At 35.8% G+C, this 25936-nt stretch overlaps 1 protein-coding gene across 3 annotated transcripts in view; it reads left to right on the top strand.

Annotated features, from left to right (window-relative positions):
* The window catches only part of LOC124359228 (phospholipase B1, membrane-associated-like), a 64364-nt gene extending 39212 nt beyond the window's left edge, over positions 1–25152 (top strand). For all 3 annotated transcript variants that reach the window (XM_046811797.1, XM_046811796.1, XM_046811798.1), the window contains 6 exons: positions 2517–2781; positions 3460–3686; positions 5837–5996; positions 17073–17224; positions 17305–17473; positions 24658–25152. In XM_046811797.1, coding sequence (XP_046667753.1) covers positions 2517–2781; positions 3460–3686; positions 5837–5996; positions 17073–17224; positions 17305–17473; positions 24658–24821 — 1137 coding nt within the window. In that variant the 3' untranslated portion in view covers positions 24822–25152. The remainder of the gene's footprint in view (positions 1–2516; positions 2782–3459; positions 3687–5836; positions 5997–17072; positions 17225–17304; positions 17474–24657) is intronic.
* Positions 25153–25936: the final 784 nt, after the last annotated feature.

Raw genomic sequence — 25936 nt, 5'->3', positions numbered from 1 at the left:
AAAGATGAAGCATCTGTTACGGTTGTTAGTGGTTTGGTCGGGTCATAGAATGTGAGGAGGGCTGCTGTTGGTGTCTGATGTTTGCTTTTTTAACATACGGAATGCTCGTTTCTTCAGACAAAAGGTTCATTTTGATGAGTCAACTTGCTCAATGGTTCACTCAAAGTAGACAAATTCCAAATGTACCTGGAAAGATAGGAAACCATACTCACAAAACACAATGCATCCTCGTTGTTTTCTGGTCGAGGCATGATTTTAATTGCAGATACCTTTGATTGATCCGGTTTCGCTCCTTCTGCAGTTAGTATGTGTTAAACCTTACATTTTCCGGAACAAACCTTTTCATTCCAGATTTTCCAAATTTCTGTCATGGTCTACTTGCGCTTCTTCAATCGATTCGCCATAACCCTCTAGGAGGATGTTGTCTGCCATGTAGCACCTCATTCATCGTTGTCCTCTCAGGTTCATCCATCAACCTGTAAATGATCCTGCTGGCCTCATCGTCAATGACGCTCGTCATAGGCCACTTGAACGGTATGGTCCACGTCTCAGGGCCAGGCTGTTAGGGAATAGTTGCTGAACATCTTCTTAAAGTGTTGAATGTTGCCAAGTGTTGAAGCTCATATGCCATCAAGCTTCAGCTTATTGGGTAGTGGTACTTGTCTTACCACGTTGCTGCCAGCAGTGGATGTGTTGTTGAAAGACAAACGTTCACCTTGATCTGATGTGTTGCTAAGCCTTACCATCTGACTCATATTCTATCTCAAGCGTTCATTTTCTGCTTCAACCTCTTGTCTCAGACGTGCATTCCCTTCTTCTACTGCCATGATACAGTCTTTGACAATCAGGTTGATCAGAGCGTCCAAATCAGCAAATTCTTATCCTGATATGTTGATGAAAAATCTTCACTAAGCTTATAATAGAACTTTTTAACACCTGACGCCATAATTTAGGTTCAAAAAGCACAACAAAATAAAGGAAAATAACTAAATATTTGTATTCAAATGTTTCTAAAGGAACGATTTTCAAAAAAGTCAAAAGTAAACAATAACAAAAATGAATCATCATTATACTGGCCAAAAACTCATGAGTTGACTAGCTAATCAATGTACTTGATGTACATCATACGCCAAAAATTTGTCCTTCATAATGACAGTGAACCTTAACCATGTAATAAACTTCAGTAAATATGTTAAACCGTAACTCAAAAATACACAGAAAATGTAGAGGATAATCGTGACTCTGGCCACTCAAACGTAAGGCTAGAAGTATTTTTTCTGAATGTGTAACTCACAATGCTTTTCAAAAACCCTGGTTACTAATCTCATGAATTTAACACATATACCCGACACTTATGAATAAATTCCAATTTTCATAAACATTAAGTATGATGTTACGTTTATAAACATTACACAAATTCAGTATAAAACTTGTTCACTTCTCAAGTATGGATAAGGTACTTAGGGTTTCAAACAGTACAAATTGAAAATAATGAAGTAAAATTTAACAACCAGTACCAACAGTGCATAAAGCCCCATCTTCAGAAATTTTGTAATTGAGAAATATATTTTCCACCAACTAAGTTAGTGAACGTAACATAACTTTTTGTACATTTCTTTCCATCGTTCCATTAGTCATACAAGTAATACCATGTTCCGGGATCTCTAAATCTGATCTGTTCCTCGGATGGATAACTAACGTAACACATAACTGCAATCTAAGTTAAAACAAACAAATCATAGCAACATCCATAATTTTATTTTTTGTATCACTGAACAATGACAAATGCTCGAAAAAATCATATTACCTTCACAATCCTTACATCGTCAAAAACGAATTTTAAACCAAGAATTGAGTTAATGATTTCGAAGCTAATCTAACAAATATGTAATGAAGTTTACACAATTGTTCAGTTTTAATGAAATTCCCGTCCAGTCTATAATAATAATAATAATAATAATAATAACAATCTTTATTATTCTATTATTATCTTTGACAATATGTACATTGTATTGCAAAGCGTCATTTGTTTTAACTCCTATAGTTAGGACATTCACACATACATTCAAACGTACATAAGTGATCATTCATTCTCTCATTCAGCACTATTAAAACCGTCAGACCCGCACAGAAATTAGAGATTAATTATCCCAGCGTCATGTCAGGAACTCATCGACAGAGTAAAACGCATTTGACACCGAAAGGGGTTTCAACTGCGCTTTGTAATGATTAAAATTTTAGTGCGTTTTAGCTCTTCAGGGAGCCCGTTAATTAATGTGACGGCTCACATTGTTTGGGAAGGTTCGCAAAAGAAACAGTTCTGTGTTGCTGAAGACGAAAGATATCCCTGCCTCTAGTCCCAAGTCTACTTTTGGAATCAAACGTGGGCAATTGTTGTTCTCTAACACTTTTACATTTATTATGGGAGCCTTTCTGTGCTCGTTAATTCCAGTTTTAATTGGTAGAGAAGTACCTAACTTCCTCAGTGGTCGGTAGAAAACTGTACATTGTTCAAGGGCAATGCCAGTTTCGTGTCGCTGTACCAGTCGCAGCCGGACGGGGTGCGTCGCCAGCCCCAGATTCCGCTCTCCTTCAAGTTTCCCTGTCCCCTGGAGACGAGGAGGCGGTCGGCAGAGCGACCCACCAGCGTGCACAGACTGCGGCCCGGGGACATCGACGTGGTGGGAGCCATGGGTGACAGCCTGGTGGCCGGGAACGGTGCTCTCGAGGAGTACGCGCTGGGCACCATCATAGAGTACAGAGGAGTCTCCTGGTGTGCTGGTGAGTGCATTCAATTACTCTTAATTGATAGAACCGTAAACAGTAAAATACACTATGGTATATATTCATCGAGTGTTAAGCGCGGTGAACGTCTGGGGTTGTGACCGATAGGGGAGAAACCCAGGAGAATCCACGTGGACACGTTCACAATCGGTCATTCGCGCCCTATTTGTCCGTTGGCGCTTCAGTAAGCTGAAGCTGCTGTAGACCGGATGTGAACCGGCCTGTCACACGGTAGTGGTAGTCGGTGCCTCCCTCTAAACACTCGATGAATATTATGGGATGCATATAGCTTGATTAGATACAATGGTAGTCAAAGATACAATTTGGTGTTGTTTTGGCGTAATTTCTAAGGGTAAAATAAATTTGTATGCATATTACAACACGCTTCATTTTGTTTAGTTGCCACTGAACATAGACAAAGTATTCTAATATACCTTATTACTCTAATCTTAATAATACAGATACACATTGATTTGTTACCATCTGTAAGAAAACAAACTTAAATATGATTTAACTTTTGAAACCCTTGTAACAGTAGCCGTAGAGGGTGAGGTCATAGCTTAATTCATAAACTTAATATTGATTGCCCAGACTCGATTTATTTTAAAACTTAGCTAGAGTTTTATTACTGAAACAATAGGCAACAGTTTCAAAAGTTAAGATGTTAATGTGAAGGTGGAGAGGGAACATGGCGAGAGTTCCTCACTGTTCCTAACATCCTCAAAATGTTCAACCCCCGGCTGAGCGGCTACTCCGTAGGCAAGGGGGAGTTCCTGTCGCCCAACTCCCACATGAACGTGGCCGTCCCGGTGTCTGCGGATGCCGACGCGCTCAAGCAAGCTCGCATACTCGTCTACAAAATGAAGAAGGATCGAGGAGTCGATTTCCATAACGACTGGAAGGTGGGTATAAATGAATGTTTATGTAAATTTATAATTATATTTAAACATAAATATTATTCGTGATAATAACAAAGTATTAATAAACAATTATACCAACATAGTACTGTATTTAACACACAATAATATCAGTTAAAAAATATAGGCTACTTATAAGAATACAGAAAAAATAGAAATTAGTAGAATAATTAGTAGTTGGTAAACACAGCTATGAATTAAGACCAATAAAAGCAAATTTAAGAATTCGATGGCTGTGACTTAATTAAAACTTGATAACCTAAGAATACTTCATTACTCCTATTAATATTATTAATATGATAGATTGTGAAGATGGTTTGATGATTGATATTCGTTCACACAAAACATATGGGACGGATTTGGGCGAAACGAGGCTTGTACATTACTTAGATATAAGAACAAAACATAGGCATATTTTTACTTCTAAAATGTTAACCTTGAAATGTTATTTGAAAACATTTATTTACTGTAAAGATAGGTCATATATTTCATAGCTGACTGAATCACCGAACGCACGTGCCACGCAAAGTCCCAATATTTCGTTAAGGGAGCCGTAACAACAGGAAATGGAATCACAAATACAGACATTATATGCAATATTTTTTGATAAGAAAATCGGTAAGGGGACATCGTATCCATATTTCACTGATGAAGGATGCGATATTGATTAGGTATATAAACATTGATTTTATTCCTAGATACAGCCAAAATAAATAGGATGATATAGCTAACAAGAATTAGAAAGTAAGAGAGTATATGTACCTTTGTTAATCTCCATTTTTAAGAGTCGTTTTGGGAGCAAGAGAAAGGGTGGTAGACGGCTAAGTCCCCACCCCAAACAATAATTCCAAAATAAAGCAATAGTTAAAGCATAATAAGCTAATTTGATATATTTACCTGAAGACAAACAAGAGTAATAAGCGATCGCTATGATGTGTTCATGCTCATTTAACATTTAATACCAAATTAACAATGTTATACAAGCAATTAACTTATTTATTGTCTCCCATGTAATCGTGTTATTTTGTTGGAGAGTACATCTATGAACATCCAGGTTTTTAAAATGATTATTTTGTATTCAAATTGCCATTAATTTTCTGGGTAAGACAACACTTTCGTTAAATCAAGTTAACTGATTAATCATAAACGTTCTGTGCTCCAAACTCAGGTGCTGTCTGTATTCATTGAGGTACTTACCCAGGAAGGTTCCTTGACAAAAACATTTTGCTGGTTGTATACTTCAGCTACCTAATTTTCTGGGGAACCACTACTAATTCTTCGTTTGAAAGTGTTTAAATTACAGATGATTCTGTAATTTAAACACTTGGGTAATTCGAATCATCTGTGGGCTTGGATGTCGTAATAGCTGCTGAGATATTTTCCCTACCGAGGGCCTGTCGATTATATCTTCTATTTTCATATATTCAATTTGTTTGTTCACTTTTAATAATCTTTCCAATTTCCCATTTCGTGCCCACATATTTGAAACTGGGCACCAGAGTAATCTTGTCGTACCTATGTTCTGTACTAGCATATTTAAAAAAACCAATTCAATATCGTGGATCAAAGTGTTCAGCAGCCCTCTTGAAACAATAAGAGATTGCGAAAGTGCAATTTTATCCTAAAAAAAGCTTACACCTTTTTTGTGCCGTAAAGGTTATTACTCAATAGAAGCGTATTTAGGAGACTTGTCCTAGCTTAGTTTTCTTATTCTTTCTTATATCCTTAGCTGTTTCATACTCTATAATAGTCTGTTTTAAATTATAAAGTTATAATTAATTAATTAAATCGAACGTCTTTGTTTATTGTACGTCTATGTTGTTTATTCTATACGATGTTTTGAATTATGTGACTTTGACGTTAAAGTTTTGCAAAGTGCATAATCCCTTGGCTTTCGCTTGTAATTCTGGTCAAGACTTGTCTTTAAAAAACATTTAACTGGAATATTAAAACCTTTTATCGTTCCAGTTTAATTTTGATACGTTATCGTTAACCTTGGACCACACAGTATTCCAGTGGTAAATGTTTTCGCTGTTTGTATTACTGCCGATATTTATTCTACCTGAAGGTGAAGTAAGTTAATGTTTTAAATCGTAGAACTGAAGATGTTACAGTAACAAGTGTCGGGTGTGCAGGTGATCACGATGTTTTTTGGCGCCAACGATCTGTGCTCAGGCCAGTGCTACGACCACACCGGCACCACTCCCGAGGCGCACGCTTTCAAACTGCGCCTGGCGCTGGACTATCTGCAGGAGAACCTCCCGCGCACACTCGTCAACCTGGTCCCGGTCCTCGGTGAGCAATAACTCTGGCAGAGAAAGTGTTTTAAAGTTTGGCTTTTTAATTAGTCCATGAAAAACTTGTTGACTCCGGCTTAAAAAGCAGTGGTTGCGAACTACCTGATTCTGGGAGGCGACACTTGCAAATAAAAGCGGTTTTGCTTTTAACTCCTAGCATCTGTTAAGTATATCGCTATGCTGGTGTTACCAACGTGATGCTAAGTATTACGTATCAACGTGGTTTAATATGGTATAAAGCCTGGAAACAATATAACATACGATTACACAAATCAAGAACAATCAAACAAAAGCGGTATCAAGTAAAGGTTAAGGCGATGTGGTATTTGTTTGAAGATACAAGTTTATAAGTAGAGTACAAACATCTATAAAGGATTACTTCTTGTCAAAATGTCTAGAAATATATTTTAAATAACTTTTGATAATTCGGCATAATATCATTTAGATACAATTCTAAATTAATCTTAAATACAAACAAAAGAATATATCAGAATACACCATGTGAACTTACTGTAATATGCGTTACAATACTTTTAGGGTAGACTTTATTTAAGACATCGTAAACGTTGTAGCGCTACCGAGTTGCTAGTAAAACTGTTTCGGTATTCGCTCATTGGTATCTTTCCTAAACATTTTAGTGAAGTAAAATAATAAGTTTTCATTACAGGGAGCGAAAGTGGTTGTTTTCGAGTTTTATAAAAGTATAATTACGCGCCATGTGATGAAGAACGTTTTTTATCATACTGAAAACAAGATTAAAACTAGTACTTTTTATTACGTAATAATAAGAATAGTAATATTGTCAAGTTTACGTATCGAAAACAGCTGTTATTTACATCATTGAAACAAGAAAGTTTGAGTTTTAATTAGCTCATTGAAAAACTTGCGTCAGCTGATTTGTCATATACGTGTCATAACAAAAACTCCACTTCCGCCAAATTAAGAATAAAACAACTGCTATTTGTGCGGCATATGTCATTACAAGCCCTGAAAATCGCATTTCCAGTGCAAGATGGAAACAAAGTGATCTAGCACTAGAATTTATTTTCGGACGACTTATGAACAATACGTTTCATTATAATATACACGTGATATACACTTATTTACTTTTCGTACGTGTTAGGTAGCAAGTCTTTAAGCATTTGTTCAACCTTTCCCAACAAATTTCAAGGATAATTTTGCCCATTAGACCTGCTTTTAAAAGTTGTTAATAAATTGATGTATAATCCTCACGTCACTTTCAAGTAAGCAATAGTGGTAGAATTAGTGTTTACTCATGGCTGTTCTGTTGTCAAAACAGGGTTTGAAAAGATGTTTCACTAGGTAAGGAGCGGGAAAGAACGTCATGTACACTTTCTTCTACCTTTTTGCATGTAACTTTTCTGTGTGCATGTGATGAGAGATGGAATCAACACTCTTGTAGTCATACAATACGCCTAGAAATTAGTACTTTTTTGTGGATTATAACGGAAAACATAGTTTAACTCAGTTTTTATAATTCAACCCACTATGAACGCGGTGGTATCACCGAGTCGCTAGAAATTCTGTCTGTATATCGCTTATTGGTGAGTTTCCGGTGGTGATATTTTATAAGCGTGGACTTCAGAACATTTACGTCAGTAATGTACAATATTTGAAATGCTGTAGTATGCATAATTTTATAATTTTAATATACATTTAAAAATGTATAAACTTTGCATTTAAATTTATTACTCATCACTAGTATCACACTAGTAGGCTTATACTTTGAAATGTAATGGAAGTTTGTACTTTGTATGCTGAACTGCCAACACTTATGTTCCAAGACATCATGTCACGCACTATCAGGTCAGCCAATGGCCAACAAAGTGTTCTGTCACCGCACATAAGTTTGGTACTAATACAATGTTGTAATAAAATAATTTGGTTTCATTAGAAAACTATATTATCTACAAGATAAATACCAATTGTAAATAATAACCTTTAATTTCTAAATGATTACTCACTACAGTCTGTCTAATTAGTTATAGTAAATAATAGCTCTATTTCGGTCAAATTTCGTCACCGCTACATTCTAGTTCCTAATGAATGGCGTAACTAGGCGAAGCTGGTGGTCAGAGACCGGTCACTGAGGCTTCCTACTACATACCTGCAACTACTACTGTGTCGCGCGCCACTACAGACTTGCTCATATAACCGCTGGCAGCATGGCGAGTCGTTTCTACAGGATTTCGAAACGTTGCAAAGTTTAATCTTGTTAACCATAGGCTGAAATTACTATCAGTGTAAGAAATATCAGAGTTGTAAAACCGTGTGTCAAACACAAGATGCTTGAAATATGGAAGCAATTAAATTTGACCACTGACTTCTTTCGTCACCAAACGATGTACAGAGAAGTCGAGCTGCCCAGATCATCTCGACACTGGTCGTCTGGATGTCCAACCAAGTGTGAGAGATGGAGGTGGACAGACACTTACTTAATACAGTCGGAACCCCCAAGAGTACACGATTAGAACCGTTATTCATAAACCTTGTATTCTAACCAGACCACGTTAGTTACACCATCAATTCTATGCACGTAGCAAAGTAAGGTTTTGTTAGTCTTGGCCTTATAAAAAATAAATTCTGTACATGTGACAGGTTAAGGGTTTTTACACTCTCCATCATATATAAAATCCATTCTATACACCTAGCAAATTAAGGATTTTGTTAGTCTTGGCCTTATAAAAAATAAATTCAATACACGTATCAAATTAAGGGTTTTTACACTCTCGATCAAGTAAAAAATCCATTCTATACACGCAGCATATTAAGGTTTTGACGGTATTATCCCTGCTAACATGCCCTGACTCTAGAAACCCGGGAACTCCAGACTGTTCTCTAGCTTCTGACCAGCACACACAAGCGCGCGCGGAGGGAGGTCGCTGCACCTTGACCTCACGGAGCACGTTACCTCACATCCAGTCTTGTCCACTGTAACCGCTCATTCTGTCCAATTTGCAAACACTTCCTCTGGAATCACTTTCCCGCGGTGGTAGGAATCGTCACGAGAGGAAACACCATATGTTGGCACAGGGGCGCACCCAGAATTTTGGTTTGGGGGGGGCTTCGGCTTCCCAAGTATAAAATGTACGCCTATAGTTTTCCATTACATGACCTTCAATGACCAGTAATATATAATTAGTTGGCCTATAACATATCGAACTACAATAATGTAACATTTGGTACATCACTGTATTACATGATCATTAGATAATTGAGTAAGCTAAAACCAACTGTCTGTGGCCTGTTTCATAATCAACTACAAGTTAATCTTATTAGAGAAAAATTTAAGTTAAATAGGCTACTATTACATTAAAACCAGCTTTTAGCTCAATTAAAACCTTATTAAAATTACAAGTTAAAGCTTTATATTGATTTTTATTATGAAATGTCATCCTGGAATAAGTTGGACTGTCATTAATTAGTTTTAAGTTTTCAAGGAAAGAAATAATTACATTTAAATTACAAATGTAAATTTAATGATTACAAAATGAGATGTAAGTTAAAGTTAAAATATTTTACAAGACAAAATCTAGACGTCTGGTCGATTTTTTTGAGAACAGAAACTACCTCTGTATTGGTCACTTCTATTTCACGGTGAATATTCAAAGCCGCCAGTCCACTCAGTCTGTTAGCACCCATGGTATTCCTTAGATAGGTCTTGAGTCTACGTAATGTGAGAACGACCTTTCTGCTGTACTCGTAGTTACAGGGATAGTGCACAATATTTTCAACAATATGTGGATGTTAGGAAACATGTCCTTATCACACAAGTTCAACAAATCAATTACATTTCTTGGTGTGTTGGTGTGGGTCTTAAAGCTGTTGTGCCACAACTCAAACTCGGCTTTGAGCAGGCTTTCGTTGTTCCCACCACTTTCAATTATGTCATTTTTATAAAAACAACACAGCTGCAGATAATTAAGTTTTGAGGTTTCTTCCTTTCCACGTGATCCATCGGCTGTAGGCATCAGACACTCAAACCCCTTCAATATGTCTTTATGTTTCATGAATCGGGATTCCAAAGAACTTATCAAAGATTCAATCCAAGGGATGAAAATAGATCGCCGGTAGTACACTTCAGGCGTATCTGCTGGTGTGTTGTTTCTATTTTGTTGTCTGCCAAACTGTTCGGGGCATGGAGATTTTACATCCAAAGTTGTTGGCCATATGGGTAGCCTCTTCAAACAAGGAGTGAAACTCTTCATCCGCATTTGTTCTTATGGATTTTAGGCTTTCAAGTACAGTTTCAGCATGTGTGATTGCAGAAGATAGTTCCAAATCACTTCCTTGCAGCTTTTTGCTTATGGTTTTACAGTTGTAACCAAGGAGCTTGTCTGATGCCAAGAGAGAAATGATGAATTTCGCCTTGACGTAAAGAGCTGAGTAAAATAAGAGTTCCAGAAAGAAGAGTCTCTATCACTCCAGTTTTTTTATTTCCTCCAACGCTACTTCAACTGGTTGAAGAAGCTCCTTCATGACAAAGACGGCATCATGCCTTTGCACCCATCTTGTTGGACAAAGTTGTAGCAGTTTTTTTTCCTGTTGGTTTCAACATTTATCTCCGATGCAATACACTGTTGTAAAACGGCTTGTCTTTTAGGAGTGTTGAAAAAATTATACACCCTCTCTACTATTCCGAAACAGTTTCTGATAGGTGCAACTTCAGAAGCGTTTGATAATGCCAGATTAAGGCTATGAGAAGCGCAATGCACAAATATTGCTGTGGGGTGAGCTTCTTGGATACAGGCTTGGGTCCCATTAAACTTCCCACTCATGGCAGCCGCTCCATCGTACCCCTGGCCACGTAGGTTATTGACGTCAATGTTACTATCTTCAAGTCCTTTTATTACAGTTTTTTTGCCAACTCCCTACCGGTTGTGGAGGTTAGTGGCATGAACTTGAGAAATTGCTCACATATTTGGTAATTATTTGATGCATCAGAATCTACGTATCGTAGACACAACGAAAACTGTTCAATTGTTGAAACATCGGACGTTTCATCTGCGAGAATACTAAAAAACTTAGCCTCTTTAACTTTAGTTGCTATTTTTTCAGTTATGATCTGGTTACAAGCATCAATTATTTGGTTTTGGAAGTTCCAACTTATGTACGTAGCATTTTTTCCACATGATTCAAAGTGTTTTTTTTAAATCTTGATCCCCCCGCTTCAATTCTGGCTCTAAGCAGTGCTCTAAAGTTACCCTCATTCTCGGCAGGTCTACGATTTATATCAAACTCGCCATAATCTCTAGGCCCCTAAGAGCAATATTTTGCCTTCCACACAAAATAATAGTGTCTATTATCGGAAGGATTCTTTTCACGTTGTTTTGGGCTTGAAGGTCTTTCCCTTTATCAAGGGATTTGTCGATTGATTTGATTTCACTATCCATTACTCTTTTAAAAGTTAGCTGCGCTTACACAAGAGTCCTTGTGGTTACTGTGAGGCTGCATGCTTTTCAAATTTTTCTAATGCTTTTTTCCAGTTAGAAAAACCTTCCTCAACAAGTTGGCCAGTATGTTGAGCGTTACTCTTTGCCTACTTCTTTTTTGGAAAAAAGCATACAATGAACACAGTATGCAGAGTCTTCAATTCCAGAATAAGACAGCCAAGTATATTATTTAGCCATGAAACAAAAAAATTTTCGTTGTTGAGTCCCGTACGTTCTGTAAGGAAAGTTAAAACTACTTTGAGGGACCCATCTGTCATTCAACACTTTTAACTTTTCACTGTCTGTCAATTTTTTTGTTTTAAACAAAGCAATGTCTAAGTTATTTTGACTTACATCGGACTGCAGAGTTCTTACGTTAGCTCCCGAGACATCCTCCAACACAAACTCAGGCTGTTCAGCACATGTAGGCAGCTCCTTACTTGCCGAAATAATTTTTTGTGGCATTTCAAACGGTTTAAAATAGTTTTTGTATACTAGCTTTTCTTTTATCACCCATAACTTACTAGACTACTGTCCAACCAATTTGTCAGACCTAGACCACAAACACAGCTTGAACTTGACAGCCAGACAACCCCATAACACACACTATACTGCAATTCGATAAAACTACGACTGTCAACTGGACAAAAAGACAAATTCACTGCCGGGGCGGGCAACGGGCGCGTCTGGTGAGAGTTGTGGAAACTAGAGCTGGTCGCCCATGGCAACGGCACGTAGTCATCGCCATAGAGCAGGATGGAATGGAGGGAGCTAACACAGCAGCGCAGGCAGTTATACTGTGAATACATACGTCTAAATATTTGTTTCACAACTCTTGATTTTCTATGATTTAATCTGTGTTACTTTAATAAATAGGTTTAACGTTACCATTCATTATAGTTTATAAAAGTACGATAAAACATATATGATGATACATAACGAATGATTAGTCACATACAGTATTTATTAGTCGGATATATCAGGTCCCTTGGGGGGGGGCTTAAGCCCCCAAAGCCCCCCCCTGGGTGCGCCACTGTGTTGGCAACGGTAATGTTTATTGAGTAACCCGTCTGTCATTACGAGTTTTCGTCAGCAAACGTGAAGACTCCCACGGAGAAATGCACAAACAAAGCGACAAACTAATGTTTCAAACTATCAATTTGGGTTTCAAATCTAATTAGAAGTCTGTAACCATATTTCTACAACCTCAAATAGTATACATTTTGACTACTTCACAATAAAAAAAAAAAAAAAAAAAAAAAAAAAAAAAAAACAGTAGCAGTCGTGGGACTGCCGATAGAAGTGAAAACGGAACTATTAAGTTGAGAGTAATTAACAATACGTTATAGTAGCAGTACATCTGTAATTGTAAATGTGACGCGTTTTTAATTTTCCAATTTTAAAATCCACGAAAAAAAATTATCAAATAACTAGAAATCTATTTTACCACGCTAGTAAGATAAATCTTATACCGTAATAATACTCATTTCATGATGAAAAGGTTAAATATTAAAAACATAATTAAAATGAATAATGCTAAATTTTAAATACATTCGTACAAATATTAAAAATGTTTAAAAATATATTCGTTGTTTTCATTATTCATTTATAAGTGAGTAAACACCGAGTGAACAACAGTGAGTTGAACACCGTTGTAAATAATACAGTTATTGCTACGGATAAAGTATATACGTAATTGCAATAACAATTAAACCCACAATATTTTTAAAACTAATAAATTAGTTAAATTAACTTGGTTCTTTCGTAAAGGTATTTTTATTGCACAATAAACTAATTTATTGAGTTAATACGGTATCAGTGAGCCAATGCGCCAACTACAGTTCCGGCAGAAACGTTCACTCATCACTTCATACGCTACTACAGGCTAAACTAAACTTCCAATAAAAAAATGATAAATTACAAAAAAAATATTCATCTATTTTCACACAACTTTCTCGCTGACAAAATTTGTCTGACCAAAAAATAAAAAAAATCCTCGCTTACTACTGTTTTCTTGTCATTGTAAACGCTATGTAAAATGTAAACAATAATCAAAATTATTTTGAAATTTTTTTAATATTTAAAAATGTAACCAATAGATTGCCAATATTAAGAGCTTTAATTTGATGCATCTTACAGAATTGTACGACATTGGCTTCACTTTTAAATCGCGAGAGGAAGCCGTAAAGGTCACTGATTTTCGCAGTCTGTTTTCATACTCCGCCGGGACAGTTTTAACACAGCGAGACTGACTTTTTCATGCAGGTTAGTAGTCCGCGGCCACTAACCTAGTAGTCTACGGTTAAAAAACACAGCGAGACTGACTTTTTCATGCAGGTTAGTATCATTAGCATGTCGGTGACGCGAACCGAGGATTTTACCCTCTACCAAAGCGCTCAACGCGCCTAAAGAAGTTTTCACTTCAAAAAACAGACACACACACCTCTTAGGCATAATTTATAACAACATTTTTTATAGCACTGGCATTTTGTGCACCGGTATAACGTTAATTATAGCAACCAACTTACTGTAAATGAACTAATATAGTAATTATTGTTACTGTAGCATAAAACAATTTTTCAAAGTTGAGTTCACCATGTACTAAACACACTTTGTAATTTCATTGCCGTGAATCAGTAATTCATTATGGTTTTATAGTAAGGTTCTTGCTTTTCGTAAAAACCCCAGAAGCTTTACTTTATGTCCTATAGTGACATGTTTCGAATGGTTTATTCGCTCATCAAATCATATATATGATTGTTTTCATACTTACAGGCCCAAGGAGGAGAAATCTACCGTTAAATCAAGCCTCAGTATATTTTCCATTTAAAGATTGGACACATACATGTTTGGATCGAAAAATTAAACTTCTCTCTTTATAGTTTTACTGAATAAACATTTCGTACTGCCAAAGTTCTTCACCATAGAAAAGTAAAGCACCACCAAAGTCTTCCAGAAAAAGGCTTTTATAAAGTTTTCGGATTAGCCAGTTCCAATACTACTATATCATCTATCAGTATTAGAACTGCTATTGCTACGTTTATATTACGATTTATTACACGTTATTAGTGTAGCAGTAGCCTAGTTAACTTTGTTTAATAGCCCAATGTAATGGATATCAACGTATAAAGAGGTCTGTGGTCTTAACATTTCTCTGATGTCAAGGACCAATAAACTGTTGAGTTGGACCGTAGGTATAAACTGTTATCGGCACAAATTCAATGCAGTATCGACACGTTATCGAAGTACGCGAAACATTAACGTCCATGTTTATCCATGATCGTTATCCACAATACACGAAAGTTTATCCATGATCACAATAGACAACACGGGGGAACCTAGACATCGCAATTCCGAGATATGTTGCCCAAGAGTGCCAAGGTGGATACAGATGATATAGCATTAATCATCCCGTGCCGACTGGCTACGTTACCAGGGAGTGTGTTACACAACATAATGTAATTGAGGCCAGTCACTGTTTTCCCTGCACTTTACTCTAATCAAGAAAATGTTAAAATGTCACCACTTATACTAGTTATACAGAGTCACGTTTCGTAATTACGTAACAACTTAGACGTGACGATAAAGGTTCCTAATTAATGTATTTCGACATCAAACTACCCTACTAAAGAAGTCAACTACGAAGCATTCTGACCTAAACATGTGTACATCGAGTTAATACATGTATCACTGTATCTGGAGAGACCGTTGTACACTGTAAACTAAGCAAGTGTAAATAGACAAGGACGCTTTGTGGAAAAAAGAGAGGAAAGGACAGATATGAAGAGCACTCTCTGGTAACCAATATACCAACTTTCCCACCCCACATAGCACAAAATAAATACAATCCATGCATCCACTGCAGATATGGTAGTTGTCTTGTCATCCTAAAAGGACTCGCCGTTGAAATCCATCCTAGCGGTGAAATCCGAAACAATGGGAATCGAGATCCAAGCGTGCTATAGTACGATATGTATACGTACATGCAATCCTGCGTTGTGGAGCGGAGTTGCCAGCTATAACAGAAGAACAACTAGTGATGGGATAATCAATCAAATTTAACAATCGAGCAAATGTTACTGCTCATCTTTACTTTCCACACGCACGCACGCACGCACGCACGCACGCACGCACACACACACACACACACACACACACACACACACACACACACACACACACACACACGCACGCACACACACACACACACACATATATACATTTCTAAATTCTTTACAAACACAATTTTTATTAATATGTGTTTACAATACGATACAGAACGTGAGCAAAAGATAATATATATAGTAAATCATGCAGAATTAACGAACGGCGAAGAACAAAAACCTATATAAACAACCGGAACGAAGCGACTTGTTTTCTCGTCACCTCATACTGAGAATCAGCTGATATGACAATGTAACTTGGTGAAGCAGAATCTTACTATGAACTGGGAACTCACAAATGATTATCATTAATACATGTGTCATTAATACACATGATATGATGTTATAAATTATATTAATGATTATCGTTAATAGAGTAAACATACCGTTATTCTGTGTCACACTGAAATATTTATTATTTATATGTGTCGATCAAACCGTATGGAATATTTAACACATTCGATAGTAGTTTTTTGCGACAACCGTGGAAGGCACTGCGTTATTTGTGAGAAATTTATACAATTTTGGCATCGGTCATGCCGGGAAAATCCTTATCGGAAATAATACCTAGCTAAAGTTGAGGATGTCACTAGAAATGCTCTGAAAGACGATTTTGTGGTAATGGTGGAGGAAGGTCCAGATTTGCAACACCACCATAAACCGGGTTACTGCGTTCATTTTTGAGAATGGGTCATGTAGCAATTTATCAAAACAATTAATAGAGAATAAAAAAGTCTTCTAAACACTAGAAATAGTTAAACATATGTCAGAAAATAAATTATTTTACTGTTGTTAGGTAAAATTTAAAATGCATCTCTGTAAATTTTATTGCTAAAACCTACTAAACTTATTTACACAAAGCAATTATGAACAAGGGTCGTTCGTCATGATAGTTTTATCATAATACGTAATTAAATAACATATTATATGTTATTGTGTTTGGCATAACCTCTGCATAGGCTCCGACAATTTTTAGGTATATTTTGCGTAGAAATTTGTCCTATTGCAAACGTTCTCCCCCTCATGGTACTGTAGTACTTATAGCAAATTTCTACACAACTTCACTGAAATTGATCCCAAGAGCAAAAAACCACTTCCAGTACTAAAGTTTATAAAGCTATTTGTTAACCAGCTTATTAAGCCACCTCCTCCCAATTTTATAACCGTTCATACTTTAAAAAATTGTTAAAAATACATTACTTATGAGTCTAGAGAAAAATGGGTTTTAAACACATAGTTGAATCCTGTGTTTATAGAATAAACCATGTTTTTCATTTGGCACAAAATCCATTTACTTCTTCCGACTGACTCGGAAGGACAATTAAAACAGATTGGTATACCTTATTTCAACGGGCAATTGTTTAAACTGTACATAATTTGTGATAAGTCTATGCTGGTTTCACCAATATCTAGAACAAGTATAACTCTTGTCGACTACACCACTGCACGCTGTTGCAGATGTGTCGGTGAGTGTTCGAGTAAAACGCTCCATCATGTGTCGCCTGCTGCACCGCTTCTTCTGTACCTGCTTCCACCTCCGCGGTGCAGCCGACGAGATGAGCATCATCACAGACCTGGTGCGAGGGTATCAGGAAGCGGAGGAGTTACTGGTCAGTCATAGCAGGTGTCAGTGGCTTGTTGACAGGATTGTATCTGAATACTTAATTTATTGATATCTTGCCACCTGCAGGTATCCAGTGGACGCTATAACAAGAAGGAAGACTTCACGGTTGTAATCCAGCCTTTTATAAAGCTGTTCAACGCTCCCACAGAGCCAAGCCGACGCTACGACGAGGTCATTGATATCTCATACGTTACTTACGACTGTTTCCATTTCAGCCAGAAAGGACATGCTTTGGGTAGGCTATGAAACGCTTTAGTTATTTTTAGCGTACACAAAATATAGATTCTTCACCTTGAACTATTGTTTGATTAATAATGATAGTACGTTACTTATATTCCAATCGCGGTCATTTCTGGATGTAGTGTAACTGTTTTGTAATATATTATTTACAATTAAATATTTAGATAGTAATTGAAAAAATGTGTTGACTTCTCAGGCTAAGGTAAGATACTAAAGATTTACAGCAAAATGAAGGCGATCAAAGTTAGTGTCTTGGCTCTCTTGCAGAGCTTTTACATAGATTGTTTTAACATTCTTGGGTGGAGAAAAGGCCATCATATTACTTTAATCAATGGCAGTTTTTATTAGTTTCTTCATTTATCTCATGAACTGTGCAATACTGAAAATTGTTCAGTTGTTTATATTAAATTGCAGACACAATGAGTGTTTTATGTTTTCATTCACGTTTATTGAATAAATAGTGAAATTATAGATTCTTTTAACCCTTTTAACCCCAGCCATTTTTCCATGGACTTGCCAGAAAGCCCATGGCGATAAGGGTCCGTAGTGCAGAATTGAGGAAAAATACATCTAGTTTTCTTATTTTTGAAGATAACTTTTAGGTTTTTGTTTTAAATTGTTTACAAATAAGTGTACTCTTAGATTTAATAGTTAAAAAGTACTTTTACAGAATGATTTGTTTTTTTTAGCGTATTTATACATAAACAAATTTTTAATTTTTTATAGTTTGGACATACTTAAAAGGGTAGAAAAAAAATTGTAGCCCCTGAAAAATGAAGCAATTTTGTTGTACACATATTTCTTACTACACAAACAAAATTTGAAGAACTTTCCTTGATAAATGCAGGAGATATATCCAATTAATTGTATTGCTGCATAAGCACTTCTTCATATATTTCCACATACACGTCAGTAGAAGTATACAGATATGTCTTGTTACTTGTACACAAAATTCCCTTCTGGCAGGAAATCTTCAAAAAAATTGTAGAGAGCCCTAAGAAATTTAACTAGATTCCACTTAGCCCCTGATTTGAACACATTTTTGAGGATGTGCAAACCACAGGTGCCTATAAATAAAAAGTATAGGATCATCATCATTATTCTCAGTCTGAAGTTCCTACTCCAGATCTTTCACAGACTTTAAATTTACATTAAGTCTACCGATAGACAATGAGAAATGTTTTTTTTACATTTATGTGCTTTGATTGACTTCTGAATTTTAAAATCAAATTGCTCCCAGTGCTTTTAGTCAAAGAAGTAGAGGTAAAATATCTTGTGGTCACTTCATGACTTACAGGATCCCAATACCTTAGTGCAATACCCATTTACTATTCTGGCTAACTTTATTCATGCTTTCGTCCAATATAGAAACAAAGGCAGATGATTCCTGGACTTCCTTGTCCAGTAGGTCTCGAAAATACTCAACAATACCAAAGTTCACCAAATAACCAATTTTAATACGCTCAAGTGAAATTTTTCCTGCGATTTGACTATCCATAAATTGACTCAAACACTTTGGATGCAACTCCTGATAGCAGGAAAACCAGCCTAAAACAGCTACCACAAAATTTTCCAGGACCAACTTTTGAATTTCAATGACTTTCCATGACCTACTTTATTTCCATGACTTTCCAGGAATTCCAGAAGCGTGGCCACACCTATGTATATTGCGATAGAGTTAAATAATTACAGAGTTTTGGAGTTAGACTTGCATCATAACTGAAGTAATGTTAAATCCAATTTACTTCACACTGATCTCCCCACAAATCACTTCAATTTCAAAATCGATAATTAATTATGAGAGTTTACAGCCTTATATATGGCATTTATCTTAGTCAGTTGAAATATTTAAGAAACTTATTCTAGAAATCAAAATAAAACATTGTCTTCTTCAAAGCCTTTGTCCACCAAATCACCGGAATCATGTTCATGACCAAATTCAGCCACAGAGATCATTGTAAAATATTCATATTTAATATGTTTATTATGTAATTGTTGAAATTAGTAACTATGGTTATTACACATTCAGCAAAATATCATTCTAAATTCCAAGTTAGTGTGACCTATACATAAAATCTGAAGTATTAGTAAAACATTCACTGGAGGAAAAAACTACAGTCCACAAGAAATATACTACACCTATAAATGTTCCATCCGGGTCTGAGATATTTGTTCAATATTTTGAATATTCTGAAATCGGCTAAGCTGAAACGAACACTTTAAATGTCAGTGAGCGGCTGGGACATCAACCCATGCAGCAAAAATTCTCCGTTGATTAAGAAGATTTTAACTGACACCAACACTAAATGTCAGTGAGCAGCCGGGACATCAACCCATGCAGCAAAAATTCTCCGTTGATTAAGAAGATTTTAACGGACACCAACACTAAATGTCAGTGAGCAGCCGGGACATCAACCCATGCAGCAAAAATTCTCCGTTGATTAAGAAGATTTTAACTGACACAAACACTAAATGTCAGTGAGCAGCCGGGACATCATCCCATGCAGCAAAAATTCTCCGTTGATTAAGAAGATTTTAACTGACACCAACACTAAATGTCAGTGAGCGGCGGGGACATCAACCCATGCAGCAAAAATTCTCCGTTGATAAAGAAGATTTTAACGGACACCAACACTAAATGTCAGTGAGCAGCCGGGACATCAACCCATGCAGCAAAAATTCTCCGTTGATAAAGAAGATTTTAACTGACATCAACACTCTAAATGTCAGTGAGCGGCTGGGACATCAACCCATGCAGCAAAAATTCTCCGTTGATAAAGAAGATTTTAACTGACACCAACACTAAATGTCAGTGAGCAGCCGGGACATCAACCCATGCAGCAAAAATTCTCCGTTGATTAAGAAGATTTTAACTGACACCAACACTAAATGTCAGTGAGCAGCCGGGACATCAACCCATGCAGCAAAAATTCTCCGTTGATAAAGAAGATTTTAACTGACATCAACACTCTAAATGTCAGTGAGCGGCTGGGACATCAACCCATGCAGCAAAAATTCTCCGTTGATAAAGAAGATTTTAACTGACACCAACACTAAATGTCAGTGAGCAGCCGGGACATCAACCCATGCAGCAAAAATTCTCTGTTGATAAAGACGATTTTAACTGACACCAACACTAAATGTCAGTGAGCAGCCGGGACATAAACCCATGCAGCTGAAATTGTCCATTGATAATGAAGATGTTAACTGACACCAACACTAAATGTCAGTGAGCAGCCGGGACATCAACCCATGCAGCAAAAATTCTCTGTTGATAAAGAAGATTTTAACTGACATCAACACTCTAAATGTCAGTGAGCGGCTGGGACATCAACCCATGCAGCAAAAATTCTCCGTTGATAAAGAAGATTTTAACTGACACCAACACTAAATGTCAGTGAGCAGCCGGGACATCAACCCATGCAGCAAAAATTCTCTGTTGATAAAGACGATTTTAACTGACACCAACACTAAATGTCAGTGAGCAGCCGGGACATAAACCCATGCAGCTGAAATTGTCCATTGATAATGAAGATGTTAACTGACACCAACACTAAATGTCAGTGAGCAGCCGGGACATCAACCCATGCAGCAAAAATTCTCTGTTGATAAAGAAGATTTTAACTGACACCAACACTAAATGTCAGTGAGCAGCCGGGACATAAACCCATGCAGCTGAAATTGTCCATTGATAATGAAGATGTTAACTGACACCAACACTCTAAATGTCTGTGAGCGGCTGGGACGTCAACCCATGCAGCTGAAATTGTCCTTTGATAAAGAAGATTTTAAATCTCTCTAAATCTGTCATCAGGCCCGGACTTCAATGAAAGCACCAGAACTCATATCAATAACATATTACTTGCACGACAAACTGTTTTCCCCAGTGTAAACTTTTCACTAACCCCCTAAAATTTTGGTAATTTACTGTTTATAACTAATTCTTAAATTCTGTAATAGCTTAGTGGACTCAAGTATTGCCTGTACTTGGGGGGTGGCGGAGGGTAGCTCGCAAATAAAAATGTTGATAATATTTCTTGTTTTTATTTACAACACTAGTATGAAACTAAAAATGAAATATCTGAGTTTAATGAACCAAAAATTAAAAAAAATTAAATATTACTATAATTAGTGTATTCAAAAGTACGTGAAACAAATATTTTTTTACATTCTTGCTGTCTGAATATTGCCAATGGATATGTGACAGTTTGTTGAATCGTGTAAATATAACACATATACCTTCAAAACCCTTTAATACTTTCTGGAGTAAATATATACCGATATATATATATATATATATATATATATATATATATATATATATATACACATATATATCGTCAGTAGAAGTATATAGATGTATACTTGTTTTTGCACTTTTGAAATAATAACAATTGTAAAATAACACAAACTAATTGTAATGGTTTGTAAGACTAAAACTTGTTTAGTTTTTCAAAAAAGTAAATAAAATAATATTTACAATATATACATTTTATATAAACAACTCAATTCATTGTCTTCAAAAAATAGCACAATCACCACTAATAATAGGGTACTTTGGGATTATACCGACCACACCAGTATGAAGAACACAAAAATATAAATTTATAGAAACAAACATGATAGAACGAAAAAACAATTCTTTAATTACAAAATTACAAGCATTTCCAGGCATTGTGATTGGTATTGTTGTCGCTGTTATCTTATCTTTCTCGAGAATCCCGATTACGACAGACCACGCGGCATCACGTGATTTTCACGGTACATAATTGCCTTTCAATTACAATTCAATTTATATTTCTGATCAGATCCTCTAGAATTTGATATTTTACTGATATGTACTATCTCTAGGGATGTTTTTCTTTCGTTGAGATCAGCGCGAAGGCATGGCACTCGCATTTGGGTGGCGGAGTGTGATCAAGAATAAAAACAAGTTTTGAGTGTTTTTTCAATAAAGAGTTTAGTTTTAGTTTGATCATGTTTGTTTTTATTGAATTTTTGTGTTTGGAGAAATGTAGAGGTAAAACACGGAAGTACAACAAAGCGACGCACCAGCTGAACGGGCGGCGAGACTCTGCAATCACGTTATCTACTACACCGCTCGACTTTGACCTCTGGCTCTGTCTAAGGATGGGGAGGGGTTTGCGATAAGACAATTCCTGTTTTATATTGACGAAATATTGTTCTACGCTAATCTAGTAATCAGTAGAAGCAAAATGTCAAATAACGATTCATGTCTGGGTTTGGTCGGTATAATCCCAAAGTACCAATAATAGTGTTTATCAAAGTGTTTTCACTCACTGGTAACTTTTCTCTACGACGTTTACTCATGTTTTTTTTTTTACTAATAATACAATAAATCACACGAAAAACAACCGCTTTCAATCACGCAAACTAATTGAGGTTATAAGTCAGCATACAACAACAATGCAACTGAAGTCGTCTGACAGCTGACATCGACAAATAAACTACGCTCAATGACGACGACATACAATGCCAATTGGAAGGTTTATTGTTTTTGCATGTAGCCCGTTTCTTCACCGACTACTATACCGAAACTGATGGCATTTGGACATATTATTAGCCAGCTACATTAAATTATCGAGACGTCCGGTATATCGGACGTTGGGCATTTTAGCTAGACCACCTCTGTCCGATATATCGGACGCCGGGGCTAAAAGGGTTAATTATTCAATTTGTTACCAATTAACTGTATTAAACCCGTGGAATGCCCTCTTCTCAGATGGACAAAACAAAGCAGTTAAACAATCTGACATATTATACGTGTGTTAAAATTATGACAGAATGGTACTTTAAGTGCAGATTATTTAAATTATGTATTGCAAACATTTCTCTTTAGTTTTTTAAATGTTCAATTGAATTAAATTCTTGAGATTCATCCAACTGTTTCTTAGGATTACATAATCGTATGGGTCTACATAAAAAGAAATGTTCAAATGTAGTTTCGCAAGAATAATATTATTTAATAATCTCTGACCTTTCTAAGTACTTTTTATTGTAGCATTCTTATTTATCACAGATTAAATTAGTTTAAATACCTTACTGGACACATATCCATTAAAATGTTTAGAAATATACAAGAATCCACTTTTACAAATTCCGCTTTAAACTTCTTTATTTCATTCAGAAATAAATACGCAAAAATATATATGTACTAACTATATTGCCAGCAATGATAATTTACAAGACTTTAATTAAGATTAAGATTTTAAGTAATACATAGCTATAAATTTCTTCAGCTAAATTTGGATTTAATCTTATTTGTGTGGACCACAGTTCTAAATAATGTTGTTATTAAATTTTGTTCCAAGGGGTGTTCTTATACTGTTAAGATCTTTCTAAATTATAATTGATATTTTACTTCAAATATTCAAGTATAAACTTTTGCTAGGATCGTTGTAGATATTTGAAAATTTAAAGTGACTCCCCTCTACCACCTTTTGAAAAGGGGGGAAATATTTTTATCCATCAATATATTTTATCAATATTTTTATCCATCACATACAAATATTTTAATAGGTAGGCCTATGGTAAAATTGTACATCAATATCTCAATCCGTTTGGAATATATCTAGACGTATCAGGACTTAAATTTATTTGATATCTGCAAATTGGGAACACAATTAATAATTCACAGGGTAGCTAGGCCATTACGGCTGAGAGTGCGTATTCATCAAAATGTCTTTATTACTTTAGAGACCACTATTTTCTGAAAAAAGCACAAGTGTCTTTCTAGTTTGTATGTTGTACAAGGAAACTGGGCTTAACTATTAAACAGTATCTGATACAAATCTTTTCCTGCATAATCATTGTACACAAGTTCAAATACTCAATTAATTTCGTTGTAATGATTAATACATTGATGCATGTTGATTATGCAACATGTAACAACACTAAATTGTGTCACTTGGTAGTCAATGTGTTAAACAAATTTAACTATTAGACAATTTAGAAATATATTTTTAATTAGATAAATTATTGTGGAAACTGCCTTACACTCTTTTTATACTAATGAAATACTTAAGAGTATAGCTTCGTAAATATGTAATAACATTGAAACCTTTATTCTATTTAAATATCCAGACAAATTTAATTTTGTCCACTTTAGACACTGTATTAGTGAACCTGAAGGAATTATGGTACACAATTGTGTTCCAGCGGCCAACTTGCTGTGGAACAACATGTTGGAGCCTGTCGGCCACAAGACAACTATCGGGTTAGATCATGTAATGCAGCGATTCTACTGTCCAACGGAGCAGGCTCCATACATCTTTACTTACAACAACTCTGTCCAGTTCTTACAGACAGGCCGACAAGACTGAGCCTTCTAGATTCTTCTAAACATAGAATGTTGGTATAAGTACAAAGATTTTCAGAATCTAATTACAAATTAGATTATCTGTCATTAATTAATAATTATTTTCTGGTTTCCACATGTCTCTAATATTAATTAATGATCCATACTTTAATAGTATAAAACCGAAGCTTCTTATAGTTTGGTAGTAGCAATGCCGTATCCTAATTTTGGAACCGACAAACTGAAGTACTAACGTATATTTCTCAAACCACAAACCAAGAAATATTTGTTGAACACATGTTGAGGGCATAAAGCTGAGAAATTTCAACTTATATCTATTTTAAACAAATTCATGAGATTTCTTTTTTACTCCTAATTAGTGTTAACAAATTAGACTGCAGTAGACATCATAGTGTGCTTGCTGTCTTAATGAAATACTTATCATCACTCAAGATAGAACGGCAGTAAAAGTGTTAACTACTTATATATTATATTAAAGGAGAAGCTCTTCTTATTAGAAAACAAATTATTTTCTTAAAAAGAAACACACAATTCTCCAAATCAATTTTTTATTTCTTTGCACAAGGCCTTTTTACATCCAAGATGTCATCATCAGGTGTGAATCAAACAATTTGAAACAGTACACATATTTTTACAATTTAAAAACAATTATCAGCTTAATAAAATATTTGATAAATAACAGTATAATAAACTAGCAGTTACTCGCGGCTTCACACACAATTTCAAAAGTTTTGCACCTGTAGGAGCATCTCTGGTTCAAGTGAGTTTTATTTCAGACGCCAACTTTGAATTTTCCTTCTGACCACGATCAAGAAAATACGCTAAAAGGTGTATATTTATTTGTAATTACTCCAATCTTAGTATTTTTGTTCCATCGCTGATTTTTCCTCTTTCCCGATCAAGAAAATTTATATACATACACAGCTCTGAGAAGCCTACTTTTGTCAAAAGACAACTAATTTAAGTTTCATATCAGTCTTCAAAGTAAAGTAAAAGTTAGACAACATTGTCTCTTATGCTAGCAGTTACCCGCTGCTTTGCATGCAATTTAGTAGGTTTCGCATGTGTATGCCCACTGCTAGTTCGAGTGAATTATATTTCCGACGCCAGTGTTGTGTT

This window comes from Homalodisca vitripennis, chromosome 4 (genome assembly GCF_021130785.1).
Source record: "Homalodisca vitripennis isolate AUS2020 chromosome 4, UT_GWSS_2.1, whole genome shotgun sequence".
NCBI lineage: Eukaryota > Metazoa > Arthropoda > Insecta > Hemiptera > Cicadellidae > Homalodisca > Homalodisca vitripennis.
This window is presented reverse-complemented; position numbering and strand designations above follow the sequence as displayed.